The sequence below is a fragment of the Microtus ochrogaster genome, chromosome 4 (genome assembly GCF_000317375.1).
Source record: "Microtus ochrogaster isolate Prairie Vole_2 chromosome 4, MicOch1.0, whole genome shotgun sequence".
NCBI lineage: Eukaryota > Metazoa > Chordata > Mammalia > Rodentia > Cricetidae > Microtus > Microtus ochrogaster.
This window is the reverse complement of record NC_022011.1, coordinates 39,385,914-39,402,819: the sequence shown is the minus strand read 5'-3', so window position 1 is coordinate 39,402,819 and position 16,906 is coordinate 39,385,914. Positions and strand designations below refer to the sequence as shown.

At 40.2% G+C, this 16,906-nt stretch overlaps 1 protein-coding gene across 3 annotated transcripts in view; it reads left to right on the top strand.

Annotated features, from left to right (window-relative positions):
- The window catches only part of Golga1 (golgin A1), a 55,480-nt gene that overhangs the window by 4,884 nt on the left and 33,690 nt on the right, over positions 1-16,906 (top strand). For all 3 annotated transcript variants that reach the window (XM_013346030.2, XM_013346028.2, XM_013346029.2), the window contains exons 4-7: positions 9,469-9,559; positions 13,354-13,428; positions 14,261-14,358; positions 16,339-16,371. In XM_013346030.2, the coding sequence (XP_013201484.1) occupies positions 9,469-9,559; positions 13,354-13,428; positions 14,261-14,358; positions 16,339-16,371 (297 nt within the window). The remainder of the gene's footprint in view (positions 1-9,468; positions 9,560-13,353; positions 13,429-14,260; positions 14,359-16,338; positions 16,372-16,906) is intronic.

The following is a 16,906-nucleotide window of genomic DNA, read 5'->3' as shown; positions in this document are numbered from 1 at the left end:
GAGAGAGAGAGAGAGAGAGAGAGAGAGAGAGAGAGAGAGAGAAACTAGTTTTAATGCAGAAGGACCTGCGCCTAGTATCTAGAGTATGTTGCAGACATGGACTTGAGTTTAGGGACTCCCTGGCTTTTAGACTTTTCCAGTAACCCATTTGAATGTAAGTAATTACATAATCTGACCCCTCATTCCCTATCTCTGAACCCTTGTGTCCAACTGAGTATATTTTTCTAAATAGACATCTTTCCTGTAACATCTCAGATTCAAAATGAACAAATTGAATTCCTTCAACTCCATCTCTAAATGTGTCTCTCATCCTCCCAAGTCCTTGAACATAAGCCATGAAAGCTTTTTAGATGCCTCCCTCCTTTGAGTTCTTAGTGCCTCAGTCAGCAAGTACTTTGGATTCCCTTTCCCTGTGTCCCCGAAACATCCCTCTCTACTACATCAGCTAGGGCATTTACTAGTGTTTCTCTCTTATCCCAGGCTGCCCTTTTTCCTGGATAAAAGTCACCAGTCTTGATGCTCTGCCTCCAATTGCTTTCTCCCAAGATGATCTTAAAAGTAAATTTATTTATGTCTTTCAATGCTTAAAACTCTGTAGCTTTCTTCTCATTTTCAGGAACTCCTATTGTGGTGTATAAACTGATGGTTTCATCTCACTCAACTTATTACGCCTATGCTGGATCCATATTTAATTTATTGAACATTCTGAAATAGACTTCTTGCCTACAAATTTTTGCTTATGCTTATTTACTCTAGAGTGTCTAATGTCTCGCTTTCATACCTGTGTTCCTCTGAAAGATTCTGGGGCTCCTTTCATAGTCTCTCCTCATATATCAATCACTTCTAGAGATTCCCTTCGACCCCAACCCTTCCCTCCTCCTGGGCTTGGTGCTGGTTTCCTCTTTCTTTACTAGTAGCATCTGATACTGTGAATTACTAGTTCGTATTCACTTGGTAGTCTGTACAAAACTAGGCATTCCATGAGAGGTAATAAAGTGAAGCACTAATAACTCGCAAAGGTCATAGGACCAAGACCTGGGTCTTAGTTCTTTTCTTTTTCTCTTGAGACATTGTCTCACTATGTAGCCATGGGTGGCCTGGAAGTCTCATGGAGATCTCTTTGCCTCTACTTCCTGGGGGTTGGGATTAAAGGCATGTGACACCATACCAAGCTGATTTTGAATTCTTGCTACATTGTTATTGTGTGACAGTGGACAGCTTCCTTCACTCTTCTTTGTTTAGTTCCCATATCTCTGAAACAAAAATAGAAATGGTATCTATCTGTATTAAAGTATGTGTCAGGGATATCCCAAATCATCCCCCAGGCTGGGTGATAGGCCAGGAGTACTCAGTGTTTTAGTGCTTGCCTAGCATAGCTTGGGTTCCATCCTCAATCCCATGAAAACAGAAATCCTATAGCACCCAGGGTTTTTTTCCATGATATTTATTGGGCTCTATATTTTTCTCTGGTCCCCTCCCTGCCTCTACTCTCCCCCCTTCAACCCTACCCCAAGGTCCCCATGCTCCCAATTTACTCAGAAGATCTTGTCATTTTATACTTTCTACTTTCCATGTAGATTATATCTATTAAGTCTCTCTTAGTGTCCATATTGTTGTCTATAAGTTCTCTGGGATTGTGGTTTGTAGGCTGGCTTTCTTTGCTTTATGTTTAAAAACCACCTATGAATGAGTACATGTGATAATTGTCTTTCTTCTTTTTTTTTAAATTTATTTATTTATTATGTATACAATATTCTGTCTGTGTGTATGACAAGAAGAGGGCACCAGATCTCCTTACGGATGGTTGTGAGCCAGCATGTGGTTGCTGGGAATTGAACTCAGGACCTTTGGAAGAGCAGGCAATGCTCTTAACCACTGAGCCATCTCTCCAGCCCCGATAATTGTCTTTCTGTGTCTGGGTTACCTCACTCAAAATAATGTTTTCTAGTTCCATCCATTTTCCTGCAAAATTCAAGCTGTCGTTATTTTTTTCTGCTGTGTAGTACTCCATTGTGTAAATGTACCACTTTTTTTTAAATCCATTCTTCGATCAAGGGGCATTTAGGTTGTTTCCAGGTTCTGGCTGTGACAAACAAAGCTGCTATGAACATAGTTGAGCACATGTCCTTGTGGCACGATTGAACATCCTTTGGATATATACCCAAAAGTGGTGTTACTGGGTCTTGAGGAAGGTTGTTTCCCTAATTTTTGAGAAATCACCACACTGACATCCAAAAGGGTGGTACCAGCAATGCAGGAGTGTTCCCTTTTCCCCACAACCTCTCCAGCATAAGATGTCATCAGTGTTTTTGATCTTGGCCATTCTTTCAGGTGTAAGATGGAATCTCAGGGTTGTTTTGATTTGCATTTCTCTGATGACTAAGGATGTTGAACATTTCCTTAAGTGTCTTTCAGCCATTTTAGATTCCTCTGTTGAGAGTTCTCTGTTTATATCTGTACTCCATTTTTTTATTGGATTATGTGATCTTTTGGTGTCCAATTTCTTGAGTTCTTTGTGTATTTTGGAGATCAGACCTCTGTCTGACATGAGGTTAGTGAAGATCTTTTCCCATTCTGTAGGCTGTCTTTTTGTCTTATTGATTGTGTCTTTTGCCTTTCAGAAGCTTTTCAGTTTCAGGAGATCCCATTTATTAATTGTTTCTCTCAGTGTCTGTGCTGCTGGTGTTATATTTAGGAAGTGGTCCCTGTGCCAATGTGTTCAAGTGTACTTCCCACTTTCTCTTCTATAAGGTTCAGTGTGGCTGGCTTTATGTTGAGGTCTTTGACTTGAGTTTTGTGCATGATGATAGATATGGGTCTGTTTTCATTTTTCTACATATTGATATCCAGTTATGCCAGCACCACTTGTTAAATATGCTTTCTTTTTTTCCATTTGATATTTTTTGCTTCTTTATCAAATACCAGGTGTTCAAAGATGTGTGGATTGATATCCGGGCCTGCATTCGGTTCCATTGGTCCTCCTGTCTATTCTTAGGCCATTACCAGGCTGTTTTCAGTACTGTAGCTCTGTAGTAGAATTTGAAGTCAGGGATTGTGATGCCTCCAGAAGTTCTTTTATTGCCCCGGATTGTTTTGGCTATCCTAGGTTTTTTGCTTTTCCAAATGAAGTTGAGTACCGTTCTTTTAAGGTCTTTGAAGAATTTTGCTGGCATTTTGATGGGCATTGCATTGAATCTGTAGATTGCTTTCGGTAAGATTGCCATTTTTACTATGTTAATTCTGCCTACCCAAAAGCATGGGAGGTCTTTCCACTTTCTGGTGTCGTCTTCAATTTCTTTCTTCAAAGATATAAAGTTCTTTTCATACAAGTCTTCCACTTGTTTGGTTAGAGTTACTCCGAGGTATTTTATACTATTTGTGGCTATTGTGAAGGGTGTTAATTCTCTGATTTCTTCCTCAACCCTTTTATCATCTGTGTACAGGAGGGCTACTGATTTTTTTTAATTAATCTTGTATCCTGCTACATTGCTGAAAGTGTTTATGAGTTGTAGAAGTTCCTTGGTAGAATTTTTGGGATCACTTATGTAAATTATCATATCATCAGCAAAAATTGAGAGTTTGACTTCTTCTTTTCCAATTTGTATCCCCTTGATCTCCCTTTGGTGTCTTATTGCTCTAGCTAGGACCTCAAGAACTATGTTGAATAGGTATGGAGAGAGTGGACAACCTTGTCTTGTTCCTGATTTCAGTAGAATAGCTGGGAGTTTCTCTCCATTTAGTTTGATGTTGGCTTTTGGCTTGCTGTATATTGCCTTAATTATGTTTAGGTATGTTCCTTGTATCCCTGCTCTCTCCAAGACCTTTATCATGAAGGGATGTTGTATTTTGTCAAATACTTTTTCGGCATCTAATGAGATGATCATGTGGTTTTTATTTTTCAGCTTGTTTATATGGTGGATTACATTGACAGATTTTCGTATGTTGAACCATCTCTGTATCTGTGGGATCAAGGTGACTTGGTCATGGTAGATGATGGTTCTGATGTGTTCTTGGATTCGACTTGCTAGTATTTTATTGAGTATTTTTCCATCAGTGTTCGTGAGTAAGACTGGTCTGTAATTCTCCTTCTTAGTATTGTCTTTCTGTGGTTTGGGTATCAGGGTAATTATAGCCTCATAAAAAGAGTTTGGAAATGTTCCCTCTGTTTCTGTTGTGTAGAATAATTTGTACAGTATTGGTATTAGTTCCTCTTTGAAAGTCTTGTAGAATTCTGAGCTGAAACCATCTGGTCCTAGGCTTTTTTTTGGTTGGAAGACTTTTGATGACTGTTTCTATTTCTTCAGCAGTTATAGGTCTGTTTAATTTGTTTATCCGGTCTTGATTTAATTTTGGTGATATTTATCCAGAAAGTTGTCCATTTCCTTTAAGTTTTCCAATTTTGTGGAGTACAGGTTTTCAAAATATGATCTAATGATCCTCTATATTTCCTCCATGTCTGTTGTTATGTCCCCCTTTTCATTTCTGATTTTGTTCATTCTCTGTCTTTTAGTTAATTTGGATAAAGGTTTGTCTATTTGATTTTCTCGAAGAACCAACTCTTTATCTCATTGATTCTTTGTATTGTTTTCTTTGTTTCTATTTTGTTGATTTCAGCTCTCAATTTGATTATTTCCTGCGGTCTAGTTCTCTTAGGTGAGTTTGCTTCTTTTTGTTCTAAAGTTTTCAAATGTTAATTCACTAGTGTGGGATTTTTCCAGCTTCTTTATGTAGGCATTTAGTGCTATGAACTTGCCTCTTAACACTGCTTTCATTGTGTCCCATAAATTTGGGTATGTTGTGAGGTCATTTTCATTGAATTTTAGGAAGTCTTTAATTTCCCCCTTTTATTTCTTCCTTGACCCATTGATGATTCAGGTGAGCATTGTTTAATTTCCATGTGTTTGTGAGTTTTCTGGAATTGGTATTGCTGTTGACTTCTAGTTTTAAAGCATGGTGATCTGATAAGGTACATTGGGTTATTCCAATATTTTTGTATTTGTTGAGGGCTTGTCTTGTTACCGAGTATGTGGTCAATTTTTGAGAAGGTTCCATGAGGTGCTGAGAAGAAGGTATATTCTTTTCTGTTTGGATGGAATATTCTATAGATGTCCGTTAAGTCCGTTTGAGTCATAACATCTGTTAGTTCTCTTATTTCTCTGTTCATTTTTTGTCTGATTGACATATCCAGTGGTGAGAGGAGAGTGTTGAAGTCTCCCACTACTAGTGTATGGGGTTTAATATGTGATTTGAGCTTTAGAAGTGTTTCTTTGACATATGAGGATGCCCTTGTATTTGGGGCATAGATGTTCAGTATTGAGATTTCCTCTTGATGGATTTTTCCTGTGGCTAATATGAAATGACCTTCTTTGTGTCTTTTGACTGATTTTAGCTTGAAGTCTATTTTGTTAGATATTAGGATAGCTACACCTGCTTGTTTCTTAGGTCCATTTGATTGGTATATTTTTTTCCCAACCCTTTACTCTGAGACGATGTCTGTCTTTGAGGTTGAGATGCGTTTCTTGTATGCAAAAGAAGGATGGATTCTGTTATTGTATCCAATCTGTTAGCCTGTGCCTATTTATGGGTGAGTTGAGCCCTTTTACATTAATTAAGGGACATTAATGACCAGTGGTTGCTGTCGCCTGTTAATTTAGTTTTCATCATTGATTTGTTAATTTGTGCTTTTTTTTCTTCTTTGGGATTTGCTGTAATGAGATCATCAATTGTCTGTGTTTTTGTTGAGTACCCAGTTCTTAGTAAGCTTTTCATAATCAACTTCTGTTGTTGCTTCTGCTGGTTAGGGAAGCCTGTTTCACCACTGTTCCTAGCATGTAACACAATGCTAAAGCCTAGGATATTTCATTCACAGTAATAATCAAAACAACTTGTGTTTATGTCCCCCATAGTTCACCACTGTTTGACATTAGGAAGAAGAACCTCTGAGAGAGGATTAAGTCAGGAGCCCTAGGTATTTAGGATCTGTACCCTTATGAATGGCTCCAGACACTGCCTTTCCTTCTCCACCATTTAGGGTGAGGCTAAAAAATGCTCATTCATGAATCAAAGAGTGAGCCCTCGCCTTTAATCCCAGCACTCGGGAGGCAGAGGCAGGCGAATCTCTGTGAGTTCGAGACCAGCGTGGTCTACAGAGCTAGTTCCAGGACAGGCTCCAAAGCCACAGAGAAACTCTGTCTCAAAAAACCAAAAAAAATTAAAAAAAATTTAAGAAAAAGTGAGCCCTTCCCAAACACTGAACTATCCCAGGGCCTTGGTCTTAGACTTTTCAGATTTCAGAACTGAGAAATCTATTTCTCCATCTACAAGCTACCTATTCATGGTATCAGTTACAGCAGCTAAACAGAGAAGACAGCGGTGTGTGATGAGTAAGTCTGTGGCAGCTTCTGTTGTAGGGACTGACAAGTATGGCTTTCTGTACCCTCGTCCAACTCTGTGAAGTCAGTCACATTCACTGTTTTCCCGTGAGGAAGACAGTGTGCAGGGCGGTTGTGTAATCATCTAAGTGGTGAAACAGGTGAATCCAGTGCTGTGACGCCACAGACTTAACCGGCTGTTGATGCTGAACCTCAGGCTAAGATTCACTGGCAAAGCACCTTCCTAGCATAAGTGGGGCCCTAGTTCAGTCTCTAGTACAGAATGTTTTTCTAAAGCCTTGAGTTTCTAGGTTTACTAAGTACCAGAAGAAAAAAGAAAGAAACTGACTCCCAGTAAATATTGAATGTCATGTATATGAACAGGTAAATAAATGTTTAAAATGGTTTGTGAATTGTTCAACCTCATATAAAACCATCTTGGGAATGAAATGAAGATGCAATATGAAAGAGTGAGTATTAGTATTATTTTAAATTGTGTTTGGTGTAGTAACAGAATTCTGCATAAGTAGAAAAATACCATTCTTTAGAAATATGTTTGAGAGTTCAGAATGGAAGATTTCTGATGTCTATCATTTGAACTTTGGCTAAATAAGAATTGAAGAAGCAAATGTGAAAAAAATCAGTGTTGCACTTGAGGGGCAAATGGAAATTGATCACTAGGCCACTCTCCCCACTTTGCTGTTTCTGGAAACTTTTATAATAAAAGCAAAGACTTGGGTGTCATCAGGGTGACACACACCTGTAATCCTAGCATTTCAAAGGGTGAGGAAGGAAGACTTTCATTCAAGATCAGACTGGACTACATAGGAAAACATTGTCTCAAAAAAAAAAAAAAGGAAAAAGATTTTCTTTAAGTATTTTAAATTTTGTTTGTCCACCTCCACATGTATGTGATATATGCATATGTGTATACATATTTGTGCAGGCATATATTTAGGCCAGAGGTCAACTTTGGGAATCTTCCTCTATTGCTACCTATTGTTTTTGGTATACAGTGTGTTTGTGTATGCATGTGGGTACCTAGGTACACACGCACATGCAAACACCAGAGAAAGACATTGGGTGCCTTCTTCTTCCTCTGGCTTCTTTCAGAGTGGGTCTCTCACTCACTAAGAAGTCTCTTTGGGCTGTGCAGGCTAGCCAGGGAGTTCTTGGGATCCACTTGTCTCTACCCTCCTCCCCCAACACTACGGTACATGCAGACATGCTTGGTTTTTTATGTAGGTGCTGGGAAATTCAACTGAGATACTCATGCTTACCTGGTAAGCACTTTTACCCCCTAAACCTGGAGGTCACCATTTTGCTATGGTATCTGCCTGTTTTCTCCCTCCAACCTACTACTGGGGTTCCAGAAATGCACACCACAGCTGGCTTTTATGTGGGTGCTGTGGGTCCAAACCTAAGTCCTTTTATGGCAATCACTTTATCTACTGAATCATCTCCCAGCCCCAGTTTTTAAAAAAATATTTTTAAGTAACTTGCCAATTAGATTTTTCTTATGAAATTTTTCTACGTGTTTACTTAGGTTTTATATATCCCATCCCCCCACTACTTTCTTTTAAGCTAGTGAGAGATGGCTTAGTGGGTGAAGGCACTTGATACCAAGCCTGACAACCTCAGTTTGAGCCGCAGGACCCATATGGGTAGACAAAAACCAGCTCCTACAAATTGTCCTCTGACTTCTACATAAATGTACACACATATACACAAATAAATAAATACAAAAACAAAAAAGTCAGTATAACAGTGAGGCATGGTGACTCATGCCTTTAATCCCAGGATTCAGGAGGCTGAGGCAATAATATAACCAAGTTCAAGGCCAGCCTAAATTGCAAAAACAATAAAAAGAAAAGAAATTGGGACTGGAAAGATGACTTGGTGAAGAACACTGACTGCTCTTCCTAAGGACCAAGGTTCAATTCCCAGCACCCATATTGCAGTTCACAACTGTCTGTAACTCCAGTTCCTGGGGACTCAACACCCTCACATAGACATACGTGGAGACAAATCACCAATGCACATAAAATAAAAATAATTTAACCCCCCCTCCATACACACACACACAAAGTAAGTTTTATCTTAGCAGTAACAAGTAATATCCAGAGTAATAGTAGTGGTACCCATAAACGCTTAGGTTTGGGGGTTTTTTGTTGTTTTTTAAGGACAGGATTTCAACATATAACTCAGGCTAGCCTCTAAACTCCAGCTTCCTAAACTGGGATTAAAAGCCTGTGTCAACTTTGCCTGGCTTCCCATGAGTAAGTTTGTTTTTGAGACAAGGTCTCACTAATATAACCCCAGCTGTCCTGTAATTCCCTGTGTAGACCAGGCTAGCCTCAAATTCATATAGATCCACCCTCTCTGCCTCCCATTGCTGGGATTAAAAGTGTGCACCGCCCAAATTTTCCAATTTTAAAGTAATTGGCCGTTGGAGGGAAATAGATGCCTAGTCATGTATTGAGCTACTGAATACGTGTTTTCTGTGGAATTCTGGTGCATTACAGAGATTGGGATTAATAACCCTGTGTTTTGTAAATGGGGATGCTGCAGCTTTACCAGCGCAAGACTTTGGTTCTTTGTTAAAGACTTCTCCCCCTTATTCCAGGAGCTTTAGAAGACTAAATGATTTCTCTTTTGTATAATGGTGTAATATAATCATAAGGAACTTTTTTATTCCATAGTATTCCATAAAGGATTACTTTTTTTTTTTTTTTTTTTTTTGATTTTCGAGACAGGGTTTCTCTGTAGCTTTTTGGTTCCTGTCCTGGAACTAGCTCTTCTAGACCAGGCTGGCCTTGAACTCACAGAGATCCGCCTGCCTCTGCTGGGATTAAAGGCGTGCAGGACTACATTTTTTTCAGAACTCCACACCTGCACATGACTTACCTGTTTAACAGCCCCTGTTGCCTTGTCACAGAGAGAGGTAGTGTTGCTTCCACTTCCCAGGCGAGGAGCTAAAGTCAGTTACCCTAGGAAGGTTTTAGGATTACAGTCAATTAGAATGTAATGGAAGAGAAGAGGTGTTCCTTTTCTAGCTGGTGCTGGCTCACCATGTGATCTTTCATCTGTCCAACAGGCTTCTGACGGAAGCAGCTCCAGAGAAGACCTCTCATCCCAGCTTTTGAGAAGAAATGAACAGATACGGAAGTTAGAGGCCAGACTTTCTGGTATGTGTTAAAAAGCCATAACAGCAGACGTAGGACAGATGACCCTTCCCTGCTATAAGCCTGCTTTATAGGATAACTGTGGTAACTTCCACACAGAATTTGATCTCCTTAGTCAGAAAAAAATATTCTGTGCCCTCTTTGTTACCTTGATTTTTTTTAATTTTAGTACACTGAATATTGTAAATTCAAATTGAATTTGAAAGTTGTTTGTTGTTGTTGTTGTTTAGTTTTGTTTTTCGAGACAAGATTTTTCTGTGTAACAGCCCTAGCTGGCTTTGAACTCACAGAGATCTGCCTGCCTCTGCCTCCCGAGTGCTGAGATTAAAGGCCTGCGCCACCACCTCCCGGCAAAAGCTACTGTTTTTTTCTGCTTCTGAGTTTTCTACCCATGGCTATAAAAAGTGTTTAAAGTTCATGTAGAGGTTGATATGGTAGTGCAGGCCTTTAATAATAGTACTTAGGGACACAGAAAGATTCTAAATTTAAGGCCAACCTGTAGTGGCATTTCATTTGTATTTTAACAAATCAAGTTTTCCTGAGGAGCAGAAAAGTGAAACGACCATGTTGACCAGCCTTACAGACCAGGCAGGCAGTGGTGCACACACCTTTAATCCCAGTAACCACACTAGTTTGCCATAGAAACCAGGCAGTAGTGGTGCACGCCCTTAATCCTGAACTAGAGAGGGTTATAAAACGGGAGGAGACAGCTCTCAGTCTCAGTCTCATTCTGAGATTCCTGAAGGCAGGATCGCCATTTCAAACTGAGGTAGAGATAGAAGCCAGTGGCTGGCTTTTTCCTTTTCTGACCTTTAGGTTTAACCCCAATTTCTGTCTCTGGGTTTTTATTAATCATGCTTCACCAACCTAGGCTACATAGCAAGATACTGAGGTGGCGGGGTGCTCAGAGTCAGTGTACCTGCTGGGAAGCCTGACAACCTGCATTTGAACCCTGAGACTCAAATGGAGGAAGGAGAGAACCAACTCCTTCAAGTTGTTCTCTGCTCTTCACGTACATGCATATGCACACACACACACACAAAAAAAAAATAATGAAATTTGAAGAATCTTTTTATTTATTTTAATTTATTTTACATGCATTGGTGTGAAGGTGTCAGATGCCCTGGAACTGGAGTTACAGACAGTTGTGAGCTGCCACATGGGTGCTGGAAATTGAACTTGTGTCCTCTGGGAAGAGCAACAAGTACTCTTAACCACTGAGCCATCTCTCCAGTCCCTAAAGAATCTTTTTTAAAAGCGAGAAAAGTGTATATAGACTAGATTTGGCCATGTTCCACTGTTAGCATACTTACTTGCAGGTGGAACATTATTGGGACTACTGTCTACAGGGAATGATCAACAGATGTTGATGCTAGGCTGCCGCTTGGTGTGAGGGAGGCTTGCTCCAGGACTTCTCAGTGGTTTTCCTGACTTTAATACCTGCTTCTTTGGGAAAATTATATTTAGATGTAATTTTCATTACATCTCTGTCTTAGTTATTGTACTGTTGGCTGTGAAGACGCACAATAATCAAGGCAACTCTGAAAAAGAAAGCATTTAATTGGGGGCTTCCTTACAGTTTCAAGAGATTAGTCCATTATTATCATGGCAAGCATGCATGATGCTGTAGAAGTAGCTGAGAGCTGCGTGCAGATCCAAAAACAAAGAGAGAGACTGGGCCTGGTGAGGGTTTTTGAAACCTCAAAGCACACCCCCAATGACACACCTCCTCTAGCAAGGTCTCACCTACTGCAGCAAGGCCCATTTTCTAATCCCCTCAAATAGGGCCACTCCTCACTCGGGAGGCAGAGGCAGGCGGATCTCTGAGTTCGAGGCCAGCCTGGTCTACCAAGGGAATTCCAGGACAGGCTCCAAAGCTACAGATGTGAAACCCTGTCTCGAAAAACCAAAAAAAAAAGAAAAAAATAGGGCCACTCCTTAGTGAGTAAGCATTCAAATAGATGAGCCTGTGGAGGCCATTCTGTTTTACTTGTTTTTCTTGTGTGGGGTGTCCCACCTACCCAGACAGTTTCTTTGAATAACAGCCCTGGAGCTTAATTTGTAGACCAGGCTGGCCTTGAACTCAGATAGCCAGCCTTTGACTTCCAAGTGCTGGGGTTAAAGGTGTGCACCCCAGGCCCAGTTGAGGGCCGTTCTCATTCAGACATCACAGTTCCTATTCAGTCTACAATTCACTCAGCAAGGCTTGTTCATGATAGAATTGTGAGTGTTTCTATTAGTTTTTGACAATGAACACATTATGATAGCTTCATCCTGTGTTGTGGCCCATGGTTTATGTGTATCCTTTTGGTCCTTGACTTTATGCCGATTTAATTGGGATAAAAACAGTAAACCAAAATTCACTGGATTGTATGTGAAATAGATTTGTTTAGACTACCAAGGGTCCAGAGCACTGTTCACACTGTAGTTTTCTTCAGGATCAGCTTCTTAGGGTCAGCAAGGTAAGGCGCACAGGGAGTCAGTGGTAGAACTGGAGTCTATTCAAAGTAAGACTCAGACAGAACTCCAAACAGTCTGCTGAAGTCAGCTGCTACTGTCTTGTACACATGGCCATAAAGTCGGTGGTTCTGTCTTGGTACCTGTAAACAACACCAGTAAACAGAAGTGAAATAACTGTTCTCAGTGCTGGGAAAGTACTTGTCATGTAGTACGGGTTTTTCCCAATACAGAAAGGAGAGTAGCTGAACTTGACAATGGCAGAGTCATATAGAGTTAACATTTAGGAATTGTAACTGAGTAATGACAATGGCAGCTATGTTTTATTCATCACTGTGTGCCCAGCACTTAATGCATACAAGTTACTTTAATGCTTCCTTTGAAATAGATGTGATTAGGTCAGATATGTAATTAGGTGAACACTTTTAATTCCAGCATTTTGGAGGCAGAGGCAGGTGAATCTCTGAGTGTGAGGGCAGTCAGGTCTACAGAGGAAGTTCCAGGACAGCCAGGGCTGGCTACACAGAGAAATTCTGTCTCAGAGAGAGGGAGAAAGGGTAGGTGGGAGGCAGGGAGAAAGAGAAAAATGGAGAGGGAATAGATGTGATTATTATCAGTTAACATATGAAGATTCCAGATGAGTAATTTACTTAAGATCCCTAGCTAAGAAATGACACAGTTGGGATTTGAACTACTTCTAATTTTATACCATATCATACTGCTTTCTTTGGAACCCCAGGTAATTCCCCTTTGAGGTGGCATCCACCTCTCAGTTTCTGGAGAAAGAGAGCACACCTACACCATAAAGGCAGTTCTGTGCTAAGGTGTTTGCTGTTTGTCTACCACTGCCTCTCAGCTGTGTGGTCTGCAAGTGGGCTTTTAGTGAACACCCCTGATCTGCTGTCCTGCAACAGGGAATGGGAACTGTCTTAGTCACCGTTCTATTGTTGGTGACTAAGCATTGAAATACATGAGCCTATGGGCCATTCTCATGCAGATCACCACAGGAGTAGTGAAACTTAGAACTGAGTAATGAAGATGGTGGTGGGTTTTCCATAGCAGGGAACCTCCAATGGCCCAGCCTGGCCTAACTGTTGTTCTCTGTCAAGGCTAAACAAATGTACCTTATTGTACTCATTGTTTATACCACGGCAAGTCTGTACTCTTCCTGCTTGCCTGTGCCATGCATTGCTAATGGAGGCTTTCTTCCTAGTTTTCCTTAACAGTACTGGTTTTCAGATTAAGAAAATCATCATCATTTTCATTCATTTTGTTTGTTTAATTAACTTCCTTTCCTAATGTTTGTCCACTCCTGGTATGTGCATCCCTCCTCACCCAAGACTATGCTGAACAGGTCCGAAACTTGCAGAAGATAAAAGAGAAGCTTGAAATTGCATTAGAAAAACACCAAGATTGTACGTATTTTTTTCCTGCTTTCTTTAATCTTTTCAGGCTTTAGCTTTTTAAATGAATTAGTATATTGTTCTATGTGTCCATCAGAACTCATCCCTATTTTATAGTGTACTTAATCAGATTGATAGTGATGTTTGACTAGAATTTATCAAGTATAAGTGTATTTCTGTTGCTTTTGTGGATCATTTTGTGCTCACCTCTGTCGAGTTGACCCACTTACTGATTGCCCTTGAGTCTAACCTAGGAAAATATTCTCAGTGTAGTTTCATTACTGTTATACTGATCAACTGTGGAAAAGCTCTGACATCACTGTAGCAACAACAGAATGGACATATATTTTGTTAAATTGTCCTGACCTATCCCAATTTAAGTTTTCCTTGGGTATTGTCATCTAAGGAAGATGTTACAGGAAGAAGAAAGAAAATGAAAAATGCTTTTGTTTTGGTATTGTTATTGGTTTTGATTTTTTTTTTTTTTTTTTGGTTTTTTTCGAGACAGGGTTTCTCTGTGTGATTTTTTTTATTGTTTTTCAATTCTGTTGAAGAGGTAGTAGCTGTCACTTCACAGCAACCACAGTAGGTAGTGCTTTCTGCCCCTCACCTGTGTGATGTCTTCACTGTTACAGAAGCCAAAAGTAAGGAACCAGACAGCAAACTAAGCTCATCTTACCAGGGCAGAAAGGTTCTGGGAAATCAAGTTTCTCACAGTCTCATAATCCATTTCTATGGCCTTGCCTTTCTCATTTGGTGGCATTTGTAAACTACTCACATGGGCTGTTTGTCATGTTGTTTCTGAAGTATTTCCATATCTCAAATAGAGCCTCTTTGTTAACAGCTTCCATGCGGAAATTTCAAGAGCAGAATGAGACATTCCAAGCCAACAGAGCCAAAATGGCAGAAGGACTGGCTCTGGCATTAGCCAGGAAGGACCAGGTATTTTCTGTGTGGTACTGCCCAAGGCTAGGGAAAGATTTCATTTAGGGATGGAGATCCAAGTAAAGTCTTTACAACCTAGAAGGAAAAGAATGAATATAAGTTTTTTTGGGTTTTTTTGTTTTTTGGTTTTTTCGAGACAGGGTTTCTCTGTGGTTTTGGAGCCTGTCCTGGAACTAGCTCTGTAGACCAGGCTGGTCTCGAACTCACAGAGATCCGCCTGCCTCTGCCTCCTGAGTGCTGGGATTAAAGGCGTGCCCCACCACCGCCCGGCAGTTTTTTTGTTTCTTTAAGATTTATTTGTACTTATGTGTGTTGGTATCTTGCCTGCCTGTGTGGGTGTACCAGATCCTCTGGAACTGGGGTTACAGATGACTGAGCTGCAGTGTGGTTGCTGGGAATTGAACCCAGGTCTTCTGGAAGAGCAGCCAGTGCTCTCAACTGCTGAGCTATCTCTCCAGCCACTAATATAAGTTCTTTAAGGATTCATTGACCTTTTCTTATGAAGTCAGACTTGACAGTTTAATCATAAAATGTGTCCAGAATGCTCTCTCTGTGCATCTTTGTAATATACAGACAGAAATGGATGTGTCCGTTATCTACTAGTTAGCCTACAAATAAGTAAAAGGGTCTCATCCTCTAAAAAGTTGTCCCCAAACCTACACCCACAAATACCTGCCCTTCCAGTGTAAGATGCTGTCACTCTTATCACATAGCCCATCTGTCTCTTTCTTCCAAACCAAGTATAGACAGAAGGGGACTCTTAAAAAAAAAAAATTCATGTACTTTATGTATACACCAGAAGAAGGAATCTGATCCCATTATAGATGGTTGTGAGCCACCATGTGGTTACTGGGAATTGAACTCAGGGCCTCTGGAAGAGTAGTCAAGTTCTCTAAACCACTGAGCCATCTCTCCAGTTCCCAGAAGGGAACTCTCGGTCTCCATAGAAACAGCTACTGAGAGATGCTAAATAAATGATAAAACAAAGGGTAAAGTAAGCCAGGTGTGGTGCACACCTATAATCTCAACACTTAGGTGCACACAGGAAGATCAGGTGTTCAAGGCCAACCTGACCTAGATGAACCCTGTCTCCATAATAATAAAGACAAAACAAAAAATTTAAAAGGGAAAAATAATATTACATTAACTATTGGGGTGTGTTTGATATAGTCAGTAGTGTTTTAGTTTTTTGTGGTTGTTATTGGGGTTTGTTTGTTTTGGGGTTTTTTCAAGACAAGGTTTCTCTGTGTAACTCTAGCTGTCTGGAATTCACTCTGTAGAGCAGGCTGGCCTCCAACACAGAGATCCACCTGCCTTTGCCTCCTTAGTGCTGAGATTAAAGGCGTGCACCTCCTCTGCCCAGCTAGTCAGTATTGTTTTAATTAGGGTATCATCAGTGTTTTATAGTGATAATCTTTATCACTATAGATGAGTGGTATTTGTTTTAAATTATAGATATTAAAGAATCATTTACAACTATGGTGTGAATATATGTAAATGTGAGAGAAAACAATCTAAAAGTAGTATATTCTGATTAGCAGCTATTGAAATTGGTTCTTTTTTACCAGTGTTATTTTCCTTGTATTCTGTGGTTTGTGAATAAAGAATATAATATCTCCTCTTTTTTGTCATACACCAGAGAATCAAGCCAAGGGCACGGATTATTACCAAATACTGTTGGTCATAATCCCTAGACTTTCAGTAAGTTAATGTCTTAAGCATCAGCCTTGTGACCTGACTCAGTGGTCTAGCTGCCCACTGTCACAAAATAATAGCAGTGTTCATGGGTAACTCTTTTAGGACATTTAGCTTTCTTAATACTGAACCAATTTTGTGGGTATTGTTTGCTTATTTATGTTGCTATTTCTCACTCCCTTTTCTGGTTGATGGATAACTTTTAAGAGCTGGTTGTTTTCTGAGTCTCGACATCGCAGACTCTCTTCCCTGGAAACTACTTCTCCTCTTGTTTTGTTTTAGGAATGGTCAGAAAAGATGGACCAGCTTGAAAAGGTTAGTCATATTTGTTGTATGAATGCTAGCATTATCTCTGGGACTTAGGAAATGTTTTCTTCAGCCAGGCCTCATTGGTAAAGGCCTGTAACCCCGGCTACGTGGTAGACTGAAGCAGGAGGATTGCAAGGTCAAAGCCTGCCCTGACTACAGAGTAAGTTCAAGACCAGCCCAAGTAGCTTAACAAAGCTCTAGGTTTAAAAAAAAAGAAAAAAGAAAGATTGCTTGTTAAATTCATGCGTATGTTACATGTATCTGTGTAACTATGTGTGCAGGTGTCCTTGGAGGCCATGGACCCCCCTGGAGCTGGAGTCACAATTAGTTGTGAGCTACTTGCCATGAGTACTGGAAACCAAACTTGGTTCCTCTGGAATAGCAAAAAGTGCTTTTAACCACTGAGCCAGTCACTTTAATTCTTTCAAAATTAGAAGTGGGAGCTAGCAAGATGGCTCAGTGTGTAAAGGTACTTGCTGCCAAGCCTGATGCCTAAGTTCAGTCTCCAGATCCCACATGGTGAAAGGAGAGAACATCGCCC